The sequence below is a fragment of the Suricata suricatta genome, chromosome 13 (assembly GCF_006229205.1).
Source record: "Suricata suricatta isolate VVHF042 chromosome 13, meerkat_22Aug2017_6uvM2_HiC, whole genome shotgun sequence".
Lineage (NCBI taxonomy): Eukaryota > Metazoa > Chordata > Mammalia > Carnivora > Herpestidae > Suricata > Suricata suricatta.
In genome coordinates, this window is record NC_043712.1 from 73,959,652 (window position 1) to 73,977,620 (window position 17,969).

At 47.8% G+C, this 17,969-nt stretch overlaps 1 protein-coding gene and 1 pseudogene across 3 annotated transcripts in view; both read right to left on the reverse strand.

Annotated features, from left to right (window-relative positions):
* The window catches only part of PCSK5 (proprotein convertase subtilisin/kexin type 5), a 461,176-nt gene extending 443,233 nt beyond the window's left edge, over positions 1–17,943 (reverse strand). For 2 of the 3 annotated variants that reach the window (XM_029920455.1, XM_029920454.1), the window contains exon 1: positions 17,650–17,943. In XM_029920455.1, coding sequence (XP_029776315.1) covers positions 17,650–17,841 — 192 coding nt within the window. In that variant the 5' untranslated portion in view covers positions 17,842–17,943. The remainder of the gene's footprint in view (positions 1–17,649) is intronic. The other variant, XM_029920456.1, reaches the window with a different exon arrangement.
* The window catches only part of LOC115275960, a 691-nt pseudogene continuing 627 nt past the window's right edge, over positions 17,906–17,969 (reverse strand).

Consider the following 17,969-nt stretch of genomic DNA (forward strand, 5'->3'; position numbering starts at 1 on the left):
TACGAGGCTACCCTTTGCACCTAAAAGAGGGAAGTACAATCCTGTCACATGACTAGGAGGAGAGCCAGAAAGATTCAGCAGACCATACTGACGTCCGCTGCAGTTCTGACTGATCCTCCACCTTTACTAACTCACAGCCGACTCTCTCTTTCAGAATAATTTTCTGAGGGCATTTTCACTGCACAGTACTCTTCTAGATGCCATATGCAGAACAAAGGCGAACCAAAGAAAAATCCTATCTTTAAGGAGATTGCCATCTAGCAAAAGAGATTTTACACACACACACACACTGAATACAATCTAAATGTGTCAAACGGCAGAAAAAAGAAGCATACAGATTTCACTGAGAGTTTAAATGAAGGAAGTTTTAGCCACAGGCTATTTCATTCGAGGAAATAGCATCTGCGAAGGGCTGAGAGCCCCACGTGAGGATGTCCAGGCAGTGAGAATGACACAGCGGGCAGAAAAACAGGGCATGGCACTTTTTGTGCAAAGACTGGTGAAGTGTTAGGTTAAATTATGTTTAAGATAGAGGAGGAAGACAAGGAAGAGAATGAGGAGGAGGAAGAGGAAGAGGAAGAGGAAGAGGAAGAAGAGGAGGAAGAGGAGGAGGAAGAAGTAGTCTTTTTGACCAGATTGGGTTCTGAGAAAATTATTCTGACTTATGTGGCCAACTTCAAAGCAGAAGACGATGCAGACAGGACAGGGTCCTGTGCAGTCATCCAAACCAGAAGTGACAGGAGGCTCGGCTACAGAAGAGCAGCCCCACTGAGAGGAGGGAGCTGCACTCTAGAACTGCGTATGGCATGAGAACGCTTCCCTTTCATCTGACCCAGAAAAAAACTCTGCTTTCCCTCCGTCTAGGCCTGAAAGACTGGTCATCTGAGGCTTAGATCTGATCGAAGGGAGAAAGTCAGTTAGGGAGACCCATCTCGCATGAGGGACTGGCTTCTGGCCATGTCAGTCACGTAAGAGAGCACTCCTTTTATAATGGACTCAACTCCCAGTGGATATTTGCTCTACGTGTCTTGAGTTTACTTCCCATCTCCAAGGATATCTCTGAAGCCACTCCTTAAGGACTAAGCCCCAGGGCTTAATTTTATGTCTGTTCATCCCAGAGGCTGCAATCCCTCGTCTCGAGCTGATTTAACTCCAGCGTTTGAGTCCTTCAAAAACAGCCAGTCCAGGTAAGCCCTGCATGAGCATCTGACCATTCACAACATTCTACTGCTGACATTATCGTGAGCTTTAGGACTTCCCTATGCACCAAATCTGCTTATTTTCGCTACTCCCACTGATTCCACACAAACAGTAAAATGTGCCTGCGATCTGAAAGAGTCTTTTACTAGTAACCCATTATTTCCCCTTCGGGGGGAACCCTGTGTGCCATTCCCACTGCCCTCAACAGACAGAGGAGTCCACTGCCGCCCTAGAAAGAGGATCACAGCCAGCGGGGCCCCCGAGGTCCTCTGGGCTCCATGGAGAAGCAATCTGGATCCCAGGAGGACCTGGGACTTAGCTCATGGACAATGTCACACTGTGTCCTCTGACTCTCACCTGAAGAATTTTCATGGAAGTCAATGCCAGAAGGCACAACCCTGCTGATGATGTCAGGGTCTGAAACACTTAAAGATAAGGGTTGGGCTAGTTCCCAAGAAGACCTGGACTTTAGGATCCACACACAAAAGGACTCATCAATCCCAGATCACTGCTGTTCCACACACTCCTTTATAGAATATACTATGCAGGTTGGCCTTCTTTTTTCACTGGGTAGTAGAGTTCTTTTGTAATTTTTCTCCAAGGTTCAGATTTATTATTCCCTTTGTATGCATTGCCTATCTATAAAATATGTTGGGATGCCACTGATATTTAATCGTTACTTATACAGAACCAGACACTATGCTACACGCTACAGAATAATAATGAAATCCCCCAAGAGGGAAAAAAGAAGCTTAACTATATTAAATTCCCTAAGAGGATTTTGGGCAAACTACACCTAAGTTTTACCTGTACTTTCAGAGCAAGGTTTAGCAACGAGGTGACAGGGAGATGTGCCTTCCAAGAGAGAGAAGATTCCCACAAGAGCAAGGCGGTCAGGTAAATAAATATTCCAGGCGGAAAGACTGCCACAGAAATGGGCAAGTAGTAAGCTTAACACCTGGGGAGCAATGAGAAGTCCGGTTTGGCTGCGTTAAGGGACAGAACAGAAAAGATGGCAGAAATATCTCAGGACAAGTAGGGAGAGGCCTTCGAAAACCCAGTTTAAACACATTAGGAAACAGGAGCAACTGGTGGCTTCAGAACAAGAAAATGGCATCGTCACCAAAATAAGCTTTAAGATCATTCTCTCCTTGGGCCACCTGCGTGGCTCAGTAGGTTAAGCGCCTGACTTCAACTCAGGTCATGATCTCACAGTCCATGGGTTCGAGCCCTGCATCGGGCTCTGTGCTGACAGCTCAGAGCCTGGAGCCTGCTTCACATTCAGTGTCTCTCTCTCTCTCTCTGTCAGCCCCTCCCCCACTCACTTTGTCTCTCTCTCTCAAAATAAAATAGACATAAAAAATTAAAAAAAAAAAAAAAAGATCATGCTCTCCTTGGGGCACCTGCGTGGCTCAGTTAGTTAAGCATCTGACTCTTGATTTCAGCTCAGGGCATGATCTCACAGTTTCTGAGTTTGAGCCTCATGTTGGGCTCTTCTGTGCTGACAGCAAGAAGCCTGCTTGGGATACTCTCTCCCTCTCTTTCTGCCCCTCCCCTGCTCGCTCTTGCTCTCTCTTTCTCTCCCCCTCAAAAAAAATTTTTTTAAAAGAAAAGATCATTCTCTCCAACTTCAAGTTCAACCACTTCTTGTTAGCCAGAATCTTTTATATACCGGCAGCTTTCTGTTCATCAGGCGCGTGGGCACTGGAGGTCTCCTCTGCATGGACCTGACCCCAACCCAGACCTCCAAGGGGTTGGCTCCTGAATGTTAATGTTTCCTCAACAGGCCCCCCTGACCAGCCTGTCTCCAGGACCCCTCCCCACCTCGGTCACTTTTACTCTACCATTGTGTTTGACTTTCTAATAGCACATATCATAATTGAAATTATCGATTTGTTTCATTACTGGCTTATGGCTTGTCTGCTCCCACCATACACATATAAGCTCCGTGTGAGCAGACACCTTATCAATGACAAATGTAGTGGTACCGTGCCCCAGAGAAGGGCTCAGAAGCCAGAGGTGCTCTGTAACTATTTTTAACAGCTGTTTTGAGACATAATTCCCATACTGTACACATTACCAATTGTCAGGAGACTATTCAATGTCTTTGTATTGTCACCGAGTTGTGTGAAAAGAACCACAATCTATTTTAGAACATTGTCCTCACCCCCAAAAGGAACCCCATACCCACCACCCTATTCCCGCCAACTCTTCCGGCTCTAAGTGACCACTCATCTACCTCCTAGGTCTGTAGATCTGTTGTTTTGGACATTTCCTAAAAACAGACTCTTAACATATGTAGCCTTTCATGACTGGCCTTTCTTATTTAGCACAGTTAGTGTCAAGGCATTTCATTCATTTTGATCGCAAAATAAAATTCCATTGTACAGGTATTCTTTCATTCCTCCCTCGATCCGCTGATAGAGTTTGGGGTTCCACATTTTGGGGTTTTTGTGTGAATGAATGTTCCCACTTCTCTTGGGCATATAGTGAGGAGTGGGAGCACGGGGTCACATGGTAACTCTATGTTTAACCTTGAGAGAAACCTCTAGACTGTTTTTGCAACAGTGATTATACCGCTTTACATTTCTACCATCCATGCACGAGGGTTCCAATTTCTCCACATCCTTGCCAACATCTGTGGGGAGCTGTCTGCTTGATGATAGCCATCCAACGGTGTGGGAACTAGTATCTCGCTGTGCACTGGATTTGCATTTCCCTGAGGTGGTGTATCTTTTTATTTGCTTACTGTCCATTCCTACATCTTTTCTTGGGAGAACTCTCTGTTCAGATCCTTTATGCCCATTTTTAAGTGGCCTCTCTTTTTATTATTGACTGCATTTTCTGTGTATTATCTTCTTATCAGGTATGGTGTTTTCTGCAAATGTTTTCTCCCGTTCTGTGGTTTGCCTTTTCACCTTCTTAATGATGTCCTTCAATAACTCATTTTTTAAATAAAGCAATGAGGCCACCTGGGGGGCTCAGCTGGTTAAGCATTTGACTCTTGATTTCAGCTCACATCATGATCTCACGGTTCGTGAGATCAAAACCTTTATCAGGCTCTGTGCTGGTAGGGTGGAAACTGCTGGGTATTCTCTATCTCTTTCTCTAAATAAATAAATAAATAAACTTTAAAAATAATACAATATATAAAGCAATGTAGAAAACTAATCCTTGAAGGCAGAGAGAGCCTATGACCAGTTCGTAAGCATGTGGCAAATTAGTGGCAGGGCAGGGCCCACAAGGGATGCAAGTCACCTGTTTTCCACCTGGAGTCTTGCTCACAGGTTCTCAGTGTGGTCAACTGAGCAATGACATCATCCTACAGCAATTCAAAGAATGTAGCATTTGGTAAACTGGCTGAAGAGCACTAACCAAATAGAAAGATGCCCCACAGTCAAACAGAGAAGGTGGGGGTGGAGAAGGGAGGGAAGGGAAGGGAAGGGAGAAGGGATGGGACAGGACAGGACAGGAAGGGAGGAACAAAGGTATTCCTGGAAGCTGGGCTGTAATAAACCCCAAGTGGACTACAATTTAGTTTTCTCTTAAATTTTGAAATTGATGAATGAGGTTATACACACACACAGGAAATATATATGTATATTAGTTAAGTGTAGGCAGCAGAGGCCCAGCACGAGCACACAGTAAACTTCTACAGTCACACTTAGGGCTCTCTGCGTACAAGATTAAAGACCCCGGAAGTGTCCCCCACCCCCACCCCCCATCCCTGCACTGCATTCAAACTGGTGAGCACTGCCCAGTTTTATTTTGGTTGAGAAATGTCCACTAGTAAAAACAAGGTACAGGCCTGGGAACAGTGACATGGGGGGAACCAGGATATTTTTACAGCTGTTAGAGCTTCTTAGAGTAGAGAAATACCAGACCTTCAGTACTTATTACAAAAATATCAGACCTTAAGTACTTAGTACAAATATAGATATATATGCAGTGGGTGTGTGTGTGTGCATGTGTGTGTATACACCCTACATATATATATATATATATATATATGTGTGTATATATATATGTGGGTAGCAGGGAAGGACTTGCTTTTAGTAAATTTTAACTAGTTTCAATGCTGGTCTGATAATTACACTGCAATTCTCCCAAGACAGAATGAACCTCTTAGATTATGCACAGATTAAATTAGAAATGCAATGCTTCCTTTGTGATGCTAACCCTATATTAACAATCAGATTACATACAAATGCAAACAAGATTAATCTAATATTACACAGGACAGTCTACAAATATTATGAATTAAATAGACAGCAATATATACATAATTTTTAAACAGATATTTAAAAATATATGCATGTTCCCGGATGCCTGGGGGGCTCAGTCGGTTGAGTGTCTGACTCTTGATCTCAACTCAGGTCATGACCTCACGATTTTGGGGATGGAGCCCTGCGTCAGGATCTGCTCTGACCACAAGGAGTCTGCTTGGGATTCTCTCTCTCCCTCTCTCTCTGCCCCTCCCCCACTCATGCTCTATCGCACGCTCTCTCTCAAAATAAATAAACTTAAAAAAATTTTTAAGTATATATGTATATTTCCAAAGGGCAATACAAGTTTGGACTAAGATAAATAAAAGACACATTCAGAGCACAGCTTCATTATACTCTACAAAATAATGTAAAGGGCAGAATGCATGACATGAGAAGTTCTAGGTATGATTATTTATTATAATGGAAGTGGGCTACATGACAGCTCAAGGTGGAGGCAAACAGGGAATGTAACAAAACATACTCCATTTTAAAAAGCATCCTTAAATATTATTTCTGGTTTCATATTCTCTGTTTCTATTCTTCTCCCTATGTTCAGCGTTCAATGCCATCTGCAGTTTTTAAGTCAAATACAGGAAGACACATTTGGGAGTTGAAAGCAATGACCCAGGCACCTGTCTTCATCCCTTCGGCTGATACAGGGCCTGGAGTGCAAACAATGGCGCACCGATGCGCACAGCAGAGACAACGCCTGAATCTATCCGAGGAGAATCGCGGTGTGGGGCAAACCTCACGTTTACCGGCCTGGTGGTTGTGCCAGCACCACCACGTGCAAGTCTCCTCTTGCCCAAACTGATAACCGTTCCAATCAGTATCCCAGCCTCACACTTTCTTGAGTCGGTCTAACCCACAGTCTAACCCACCTGTTCTTTTTATTTTTATTTTTTTACATTTATTTATTTTTGAGAGACAGAGCCCAAGCAGGGGAGGGTCAGGGAGAGAGGAAGACACAGAATCCGAAGCAGGCTCCAGGCTCTGAGCTAGTGGTCAGCACACAGTCGGACGTGGGGCTTGAATCCACGAACGGTGAGATCACGACCTGAGCTGAAGTCCGATGTTCAACCGACTGAACCAAGAGCCCCTAACCCCCCTGTTTTCTACCTGACCAGCTCACCAGTACATCCATACCTTGGACCTCGGCCGGACACAGAACACCTCTGACTTGGAGCTTACAAAACAGAAAGACCAACGAACCAATGAACAGCCTCTGGGATGTCGTGTCAAGCTGGCCCCTCCATTTTTATTTTGCACCAACAGCCCCTGGAGCCTCCCCATTCTCGTGACACACCAGGCCCGTCTGGGCCCCTCCACCCTCCTCACAGCCAGGATGCTCTGCTGGGTCATTTCAGAGGTGCCGCCTTTGTATTCAAAAGCCACTGGACTCCTCCCCACCCCCACCTGATCCCTCAACCCCAACCCCCCCCCCACTTCCCACAGATCCCCTTCTCTCTCACCCTGGCACATTCTAACTCCCCGTTTGGTCCCGTGTTAATGTCAGATTTCTGAGCATTCATGACAAAAGCACAAAACAATACAGATTGGTTCACTGTTCCCTCATTAATATTCAACCACCACTTACTGAGCAATAACTAAGTACAAGCAGCAAATGATCTCCTTGCTATTTGGCTATTCTTTTCCTGGTCATTCAGTGGGGATTCTCTCTCTTTTTTTTAATGGTTTAGTTAGGAGGTGACGGTACATTAGTTTCAGGTGCACAATGTAGCGATGTGACAAGTCTCCAGGTTAAGCTGGTCTCACAAGTGCAGCCACCATCTGTCACCGCGCAGCGCCGTTACAATGCCACTGACCACACTCCTCATGCTGTGTCTTTCATCCCCAGGACTTATTCATCCCATGACTGGAAGCCTGGACCTCCCCCTCCCCTTCGGCCGCTTTGCCCGCCCCTCCACCCCACCCCCCCTCTCCGGCCACCTCCAGTATGTTTCTCTGTGTTTATAAGTCTGATTCTGCTTTCTATTTGCCTCTTCATCGTTTTTTAAGTCCACACACGAGGGAATCATACGATATTTGTCTTTCTCAGGCTGCCTTGTTTCACTTAGCGTGATACCCCTAGGTCCACCCACGCTGTCACAAATGGCTCGATCTTGTCCTTTTTTACGGCTTCTTATCAGCATTTCCTTAACACGTGTCAAACCATGGGAGCTCCCGGACACCAATTTCACCCAGCTCTCCCCTGTGGCTGCAGGTGCCTCTGAAGTGACAAATGCGACGGAGCTAGTCCATCCATCTGGTCCCTTCCCTTCCCCTGCAACCTGGACTCCACGAACCTCCACACGTCCTTCGTTCCTCTTTAGTCTCAAGGCACTGGTGCTCCTCTTGCCTTCCAACCCTGTTTCTCCCCACGTCAGGCTTCCTATCCAAGTGCACACTGAGCTTCTCCAAGGCCACAGAGGGTGTTGGGGACACAAGGAAGAAAGAGGGACAGCTCTGCCCTCCCAGCCAGTAGAAAGATGGGCAATTACACACACACACACACACACACACACACACAAATATGCATCCAATTAGGGTTAACCATATCCCTTCTCTTCCAAACTCACACATGTTTGAAAGTAAAGGGAAATATTAACCAATACTTAGTGGGAGGAAGGCAGAGGCCAGGATGACACCTGGAAAAGTAATGATATACAGTCACACGACTCATAACATAGTGCATGATCCCTTCAATTTTGCAGCTGTCCAAATGTGTCTAAAATTATTTAGTGACATCGGAAAAGGCTCACAATATTTCACAATACTAAGTGAAAACAACAGGATGAAACAGTATATAGAAACTGAGCATAACTTGGTTTAAAAAAAAAAACAATATGGGACACGTGGGTTAAGCCTCCAGCTCTTGACTTGGGCTCAGGTGAGATGGAGCCCCATGCAGGGCGGAGCTGCTTGGGATTCTCATTCTCATTCTCATTCTCTCTCTCTCTCCCTCTCTCTCTCTCTCTCTCTCTCTCAAAATAAATAAACAGGAAAAAGATTTCATAATAAAAATTTAAAAATTACAAAACAAGATGTAATAACAGAGACGTATTGAGTATGTATTACAAGCCAGGCACCATTCTAACTACTTTTGTGATTCTATGAGGAAAATGTTACTGGATCTTTCTTATGCATGAAGAAACTTAGGCACAGAGAGGTTAAGATGCTTGCCTAGAGCCCCCAAGCTAAGGAGAAGCAGTGTTAGGATTGAAACCCTTTTGGTTCTAGACCTATGATCCTAGCTCCTCCCCACCCCCCCACGGTACATTGATGAGACAGAGACAGGGGGAGAAGGTAGGTAGGGTAGGCAGGCAGACGTGCAATAAGAACCCTCTGTACTCATTTCCTTGACTGTGCCACGTCCTCAAATTGCCCTCATTGTCCCATGAAGTCCTGGCACGAAGATCACAGGCAACCTCGTCACCACCAAATCTTCAAGCTGTGTTTCAGCTCTTATATGCCAGACTCTCTCCACAGCTCTTTCCACCAGTGCACACCCTAGAAGGGGAGCACCCATTCTTGTGACTTCCAAGGCTCTACCTTTGGGGTCGCCCTGAGCCTTCAATACACCCTTTATCCCTTTACCCCTAAGTGGGGACTATTCCCTAAGGCTCTAGCCTCAGCCCCCCCCCGTCCCTTTTGGTGCTGTACCCCCTAGCCAGCCTCTGCACCTTCCCCAACTTCACTTACGTGGGGGTGGGTGAGAGCCTGTCTTCACTTCTTTCCTGTCCTAAATCTCTTCTGCACACCGAGCAGGTCTATCTGTATGCACTTCTGTCTGCCCACAACGCTAAGGCTGAACCTAACCCTTTGTTCCCAAAGTGCTCCTGCAAAGGGCCCCAATTCTGTACATGAGTCCGCCATTCTCCTGGTCCCGTGGAGAGAAACTTTATAGTTACCTTCACCCTCTCCCTCCTCCTCATCTGCTTAGTTACCAACCCATATTGAATCCACCACGACAAGAATCCAAATCTGTGCTCTCTCACTGGCTAAGCATCTGATTCATTACCGACCACCTTGACCGACACAACAGCCTCTCTGCCCGCCAGTTCCTTATGTACACGAATATCAGCAGATCCCTCCCAGGCACAACTGAACTGGACCGTGTTGCCTGTAACCCCATGAGTACTTGTCTCGATGAAGGACAGCTCTGAGGGAAAATGCCCTACCTCCCTGAAAGCACAAAATGTCTTATGTATGGGGCACTTGGGTGGCTTGGTTGAGTGTCCAACTTCAGCTCAGGTCATGATCCCACTGCTCGTGAGTTTGAGCCTCACGTCAGGCTCTGTGCTGACAGCTCAAAGCCTGAAGCCTTCAGGTTCTGTGACTCTATCTCTTTCTGCCTCTCCCCTGCTTACGCTCTGTCTCTCTCAAAAATAAACAAGCATTAAAAAAAAAAAGTCTTATGTATCACACAGTAGACTCTCATGTTTGTTGAATCAGTAGGTTGTCACCTCTTCTCAGCGAAATCCAATATAATTCTTTATCCTACATGATGTGGAAACCCCCTTGCCTATGCAAGTAAGGCCTTATCTAACCTGATCTGTAATAGGAAGTTTTCTTGTCCTGCATCCGCTTTCTTATTCTAGCAAGGGCATCCCTTCTTCCCTTGGAGGACTGTCCCTCTTCCATCTGGGTGGGTGCCCATCAATGGTCAACATCCTTACTTCGAGGGGGATCATGTGACCCAAGGTGACTCGCCATCAGACTGCTGTCCCCGTGGACAAGGTCACCGGCCTATGAGTAGAGATTAAGCCTCTCGGGAAGAACTGGAGTCTTCCTCAGAGGTTCATCTCAACAGCAGGTAAGGGAGGTACTAAGAATCATCTGAGCTTTGCTCTCTGGGGGGAAGGGTCTGTGTGAGGATAAAGTGAATGATGTATGAAAATGGAGAACTTCCAGACATTAGCAGTACTCCGGATTTCCAGCTGGACAGACTCACAATCACATTTTAAAGACTCTTGGGGGGGCGCCCGGATGGCTCAGCTGGTTAAGCGCCCGCCTTTGGCTCAGGTCATGATCTCACAGTGAGTTCAAGCCCTGTGTCAGGCTCCTGCTGACAACTCGTAGCCTGGAGCCTGCCTCGAATTTTGTGTCTCCTTCTCTCTCTGCCCCTCCCCTGCTCACACTCTTTCTCCGTCTCTCTCTCAAAGATAAATAAACACTTAAAAATTTTTTTAAAAAGACTCTTGGATCTGGATGCGTGTTGGAATCCAGAGCCCTCCCGATGAGAAAAGTGCAGCCGCAGGGCACACACAGCATTACGTCCACCTCTACCGGCATCTAGGACACCATCCTCATCATCACACTCATCAATGTGGTTCTGCAGCATGACGAAAGAATCTATGTCTCACCTAACGTCAGTTTAGGTCAGGATAGGTTCCACCATGAAGGAAGTACACATCAGGTAAGACCCATCTGCACAAAGGGCTTGGTCTCTGTTTCCGGAACCGCACAGAAAGGCACGTAGATCTGTTCACACCCACAGAGCCCCTGCTTCCTTATCGGAGTTCCTGGGAGTTTTACTTAAGCAGTATGAATTTGGGTGTCCACCACTTGCACCTAGAACGGTCCCGTCTCTATTCCTAGTTTCAGTTTTATTTCCCGCTCTTCCTCGACACGTGCTTGCATGTGAGTCAAATGCAAAAGCGCAGCATCAGGGATAGAGACTGTGATACTGTAACTATGTCGTATGGTGATGGAGAGGGAGTACCCCTCGCAGGGTGAGCACCGAACCGGGTACAGGATTGTTGAATCAATATGTTGTACCTCCAAAGCTACTATACCGTTGCATGTGAATAATACTTCAATCAAAACGACTGTGTTTGGACTCTTACAGGAACAAATCTCACAACCTCCATATTGTATATGCCTTATAAACAAAGCTGTTAAACCCTAGGTTGATTTTCTAGTCCATTGTCCCAGCTCTCTACCTCTGTCCATGGCTCTCAGTGTAGCTATCACTGTCCTCTAAAAGGGGGTAGGGGGAGATCAGGAGCGGACTTCTTCCCCTTTCCGCCCCCACTAGCTCTCCAGAGGACAAGTGCAAGAATCTAGAAACTCGCAACTGGTTCCACTATAGAAACCTTCATGACCTGTAGCACTCTCTTATCTTCCCTTTGCATATCCCGGGAGCCCCCGTAGATCATGCGATGCTTCCCAGATCTTATGTTATTTATGTATTCGTGTTCATCATTCGGCGCTTGATTTCACGGCAACCCCACAAGGTGGCTGGAGTAGGTATTAGGGTCCTCTGTTTGAAAAATGAGGCAAGGAGGGTTGAGTTGGTTAATGAAAGAGAAAACCCTGGAGTTCCGCTCCAAGCTGCCGACTCCTACTCGTGTTTTCTTTCAGTCTTATTCTCCTGCAGGGAATAACCCACACCGAAGAGTTTATTGGCACTGGCTGTCCTTTCTTGCTACCTTTAGATGCAGAGATCTCATCTGTTGAAACTCACAAGGGTACTGCATGAGTAATTTCACTCTAAACTATGTGCATGTTTAACTTCGGTAAAAGTAAAAATTAACAGACACACACATGTGTATAGACACGCGTACACATACACGCATACATATCTTTTAGCATGCACGAAGGTCTGTAAGCGTTCATGTTTCCCACCCAGAAAACCAAAGCCTTCTCTGTCATCGAATCCAACCTGAGTTCGCCAAGTGATAAAGTCCCGAGGCACAGCGATGCCTGGACATACTTCAGCCTTGGGGAAAACGCAGACCCTGTTTCACATAACTGGACCGGACAACACACATACCCCTCCCTGCCCAGGGGACGTTTCTGGGTCAGGACTCCCTCCCTTAACCAAGGAGTCAGACATCGCTGGCCATTTTCCCAGCACACTACCCTGCTTCTCTGGCTGACCTTTAAGGTTAGGACCTCTGGATATAAGCTCATGAAAGACAGCGATAAGGCAAATTCAGCTGCCTTTGGGTGCACAAAAATGCAGTTTTTCATTTCAAATAGACCCCGAAAATCCCAATGGCCACATACAAGCCATTCCTTGCCTATGAGGTTAAGGCAACGGATCCAGCGTCATCGGGCCAAGCTCTCTGAATTGCTTTTTCCAGTAAAGGTTCTCCTGCTCATGAGAACCGAGGGCCACTCAGAGGTCAGGGCTGAGGCTCCTGGGCGTGAAGAGCTGCCCTGTGCAAAGCCAGATACACTCCCACATCAACTTCTTCTGCTGTTTGCAACATGCCTGAAAATTCAACTGGGGGCGCACAGGCCCCTCTCATTCAATCCAACAGTATCTGCAATGCTGTCCCTATTTGCAATTGCCATCCATTCGCACCCTGAACCCACTCTCCACCGCTCATCAACATTTCAATCACCCCACGTTGCCTAAATATCGGAACTAATCAGCAGAGGAGGAGGCCTTCCCAGGATCTCTGACCAAAGCTCCTGGTACTACAGATCTCTGGGAAATGTGGCTCCTAACTGCCTTCATACCAACTGCACTCAGAATTCAAATATGAATCCAAATATATCTAACATAATGTACCAAGGTAAGAGGCTTTAGAAAGTAATCAGTCTTCAGACACTTTCCCTCGCTGTCCTCCATCTCTCCAGCAGGCTTATCCTATAATATTTAACGGGCTACAACCAGGATCAACCATGGAGGAAGGCACTGTCATGGGAAAGCAGTCAGAATTGTTTAGAGCCCAAGAGAAACTATTTTTAAAGTATGTTACATTGTTGGCTGAAATGGAAAACCATTTTCCCTGTCTACAAAGCTCGGATTTAGCTCTTTTTACTCAGCCATTAAAAATTTATTATCCTGATCTTCACGTTTTGCATCTCCCATTTACAAAATGTCTTCCTCTCTCCCTGTCCAAATAGAGTTTGAAACTCACTTATTTCAGATGCAGACGCAACACACCTTTCACTGCAAGCCTGAGTAGGTGCTGAGCAATGCATAGTCAACTCAGCCTGTTATCTGGAGATTTATCATTTTACAGATGAAGGAACAGGGGCTCCACTAAGTTCACTGACTTTCCTCCTTTTCAAAGACCTTGCAAGTGTCTTCTCCAGAGTTTCTGAGATACAAATAATCTGCTTTCAGAGGGAACTCCGGGTAAAAATATTTCCGCGGTGCGTTGCCTGCATCTGGCTTTATCCTTCTGGAATCTTGCTGGAGATAAGGGACGTGGTTTGAGGAGAGCTTTCTGCTACTGTAATCTCGTCTGGGGATCGAGGATTATACGCAATTCGCAGAAGGATAAAGACGGCTCTTGCACACTGCCGACAACCTCCACCGGGGGCCTTCTCCCCGAGTTCAGCTAACCAGAAATTAATCCTCCTGGTTTGCAGCGTTAGTCCAAACAAAGGTTCACAAGTAACGTGATGTCATGTCTTTATCCCTTGCTGTCTGTCATTGCTACCCTCTCAACCGCTAACTATGCTGTTCGTTCAAACTGTCAGGGCACCCAATTCAGAGACAAAACCAAGGCCTCCTTTCCATAGGTGTGAGGCCAACAAGCAGGTGTGATCCCGGGAGGAAGTGCAGGGGGAAGACAGGGCATTGTACGGCTGACACGAATACCAAGCAAACATGACATACGCCAATGTAACTACATCCACTACCGCTAATGATGACCTCACCACGGCTCTGCAAGGCGTAACCATTCACAAATACCAACATGATCATGGAAAACCTACCAAAATATAACGCTGTCTCCATAACCAAAAGCAAGAAAAGCCTCATTATTCTTCCCTTCCAGGAAGCCAAGCATGCCCTTTTGGCCTGTTTGCTTGCTTACTCTTGTATTAACTCTGCACATCCTATTTTCATGAACACAAGAGGCACACCTACTCTTTTCTGCAGAAATCCCCAGGTTGGAAATTTTACCTCTGGTGACTTCTAAGTGCTAAGATGTTGTATAAAACATTACACTGATATTCTGAGTACTCATGATGCAAAATTCACTACTTTAGCCACCTAAAATATTATATCAAAGATGTCAGAAAGACCCCCAAGATATTAATGACTTCAGAAACAATACTGGGCCGCAGTTCGCATTTGTGACCCACAAGGTGGGACCCCAAGCCCAAACAGGTAAAAACAGAACGTTCCAGACACATCTTTAAAGACCTTACTACTCAATGGAAACACAACTGGTTTACATAGGGAAAGAAAGAAGAACCAAAGGATGGCTACAGTGTTAAAAGGTCAGAGCAGTAAAGGGTGAATAAGAAATACGTTTGGCCCTTACAGTGCAGTGATAGTGTCTTGTAACTCAATTTACCACCCCAGACACTGAGCACAGGGTTACCCCCCTTTGATCTCCAGAGGAAGCCCTTTACACAGTGAAGACTTGCTGACCTTTTCACACGGGTTATGGTGTTGGCTCAAGGGGTCCCCTGTAACCTTTGAAAGCACTAACAGTCTTCACAGGCATTGTAAAAACTACAATAAATTGTGTTTGGTGTCATTGCGTGGGAAGTTTTCTGGGTATTTTACAAATGAAAAGCCACAAATCTCCATCAGAAGGCCCTCTTGTAAACACAGTCAGGTGACTTCACCGGACAGAGGTATCTGCTTCTTCAAAGGGGGTTTGGTGACAAAAATCTCCACCCTCACTCTGCAATATCTAAGTGCTGTTTAATGAGTTCATAAAGAAACAGGTGGCTCAATCGGTTAAGCATCCGACTTCAGCTCAGGTCATGATCTCAAGGTTTCCTGGGTTCGTGCCCCAGGACAGGCTGAAGCCTACTTTGGATTCTGCGTCTCCCTCTGCCCCTCTCCCACTCATGCTCGCTCTCTCTCTCAAAAATAAACATTAAAAAATGTTAATAAAAATTAAAAAAAAGAAACAGGCATTTCTGCTCTTACAAGTCAGGAAGCTTCTTAGAGTCAAGAAGTCTGGGTTCATTTGAACTGTCTGTGAATCACTGTTTGCTTCCAGTCTACTGAGCCACTAAATCAGAATTCAGGGAATTGGGGATGCTACTTTTCTGCCTCCTATGGTGTGGAGGGACACCCTAAAAGGCTGGGTTCATGTAGGATAGGCGCAGGCCAGACAGTCCTGGATCTGAATCCCGGTTTTGCCACCATCTAGCTGTGCGATCCTGGGCAGGCCAAATTCTCCCGATATTTGGTTTTCCAATTTGCTGAACATGGAGGCATATCCACCCAAATGATCATTTTGCAGATTACAGAAGAACTCTAGATTCAAGAACTTATTTTCTAAAAACGTCTCGTCTCATATGTAAGAGATGCTCCCTGTTCCTGGAACCTGAGAGATGCATTTCTGGAAAGAATCCTAACAAGGCTTTCATTCAGAGCGTCCCCAGTCACGTTACTGGTTCACACACAGCACCCAACTTTAATCTGATGTTAAAACCAAATAATAATAATAATAATAATAATAATAATAATAATAGGCTGAGACTGTCTTCTTCCAATGACACAAGAAGCTAGTAGAACCCTAAGGAGTCATTAGAAAGATGACAGCCACTGGGGCAACAAAGTCTGGCTGGGTTCCCTTCCTTCCTTCCGGGGGTGTGTGTGTATTTGGATACGTGCGGGTGGGGGGGGTAAGGTGCGAGTGCGCGCGCGCAGGGGGGCGTGGTAGGGGTAGATAACAGACTTTGCCCCTTGCCCTGGTTTCAGTCCTCTCCACAGGACCGACTTCTCTGGGACACGTCTTCCTTCTGGACCCACAGAGCCCAAGACCTCAAGCTCCTGCCCTCCTGAACCCCCACCCCCTGACCTCCCCAGCTCTCGCAATCTCCTTCCAGATATAGTGATCGCAGCTCTGCCTCCTCCATCAGTGCCGCATCGCCCAGGCAGTTGAGGGTTCCCACGCTCCGGGGCTCCAGTTCCTGGAAGAGGAACACAACGACAGCAGAAACTGTCCGTGCTCTCTTGGTCCCCGGGGCGCCGGCGGCACCCTCCTTTCCCCTCGCCCTGGCAGGGCACATGCATCCGGAGCAGTCCCAAAAGCCGGTCTGCAGCGAAGGTGACCCATCACCCTCGCCTCCCACCCCCAGCAGGGTCTCTGGCCAGAGCCCCCTTCTCCGGCCAGGCCTAGAGAATCGGAGTGAAAGGGGTGTGAGTACTGGGAAGGGGAGGGGGTGATCGGGTCACTTGCTGGGACCCGCGTACACTGCCCTCTCCATTTCTAGCTGGAATGAGAGCGAGGAAGCCAAGACCGCTTAGCTCCGACGTACCTCCAAATCTGTAGCGCTTCCAATCATCCCCAGAACACCATTCAATTCACTGTTCCCCAGCCGGGCAGCTCTGCCCAAAGCCCGGGGGCGGCACCCCAAGAGAACCCCGCACCCCGTGTGCCTGTCCGACTCTTCGCCCCCACGGCGCCGCCGCTGGGCCCCACACGTCCCCATCCGCGGGGGAGACCTGCAGTTCTCCCGGGCTGAACCCCGCCAGCGGGTCTCGGAAGTTTCCCATCTCCTTTTTCGACCCCGGCTCCGGGAGCCCCCACGCGGGTCCCACGAGAGAGGCGAAGAAGCCGGGAGGTCTGTGCCCAGATCTGCGCTCACGCCGGGTCCGGCCCTCTCTTCCCTCCCTCTGCCTCCCTCCTCCTCCCTTCCAGCTCCGGTGCCCTGGTCCCCAGCGCCTCCAGCGCCCAGCGGTTCTCCACCACCACCACCACCCGCCCGCCGCCCCAAGAAGAGCAAACTACTTTCTGGGCTAAATTCAGATCTGAGCAGGAAAGGCTTTCCCTTCCTCGCCTGCTTCTTACCCTGGATCCCAGAAACCGCAAGGAGTATGCTCACTCCCCCTATCCCCCCAAAAAGCTCAGGCTACCAGTGCTCCCTGACTTTCCTTGTCACAAGATCCGGCCGGGTCTGAAACCACCATGGGGGTATGCACTCTCCGAATTTTCCCAGAGACCCTACCTGTCCCTCGTGGCTTGCCAAAAACAAAAACAAAAACAAAAACAAAAAAAGGAGAAAGAAAAAAAAAAAACAAGTAAACAAAACCAAAAACCAAACCCTGGTAACTTTGAGGAGGAGAGAGTGTGTGTGTGTATGAAAGAGAGAGAGAGAGAAAATCGCTAGAGTTAGGGCAACAGCTGCAAGAGCACATCTGGAAGAGGGGGAAGGGGGGTGACGGGGGGGCGGGGGGCAAGAAGCGCGAGGTCGCTGGGGGCCCGGCGGCCTCAGGCCAAGGACTGGGCCAGCCCGTCGTTACCTGTCCCATGTTGATGAATCCGTACTTGCTGGCGATGCGGTTGGCCTCCGGGAAGCCGCCGACGATTTTGACCGCCCAGTGGTTGGTGTAGACGCGCGTCCGGCACACGGGGAGCAGGCAGCCCCCGAGCAGCGCCAGCACGCACAGCAGGTCCGGGCGTCCCGGGCAGCAGCCGCGGCTCCCCCAGCCCATGGCCCCGGCGCCTCGCTGCCTCCCTCGCTCGCTCGCTGAGTCCGCGCACGAGCGGCGCGCACAACTAACTTCTCCGGCCTGGGCCGCCCCGGCGCGCAGCCCCCGGCCGCCGCGGCGCGCAGCCCTGG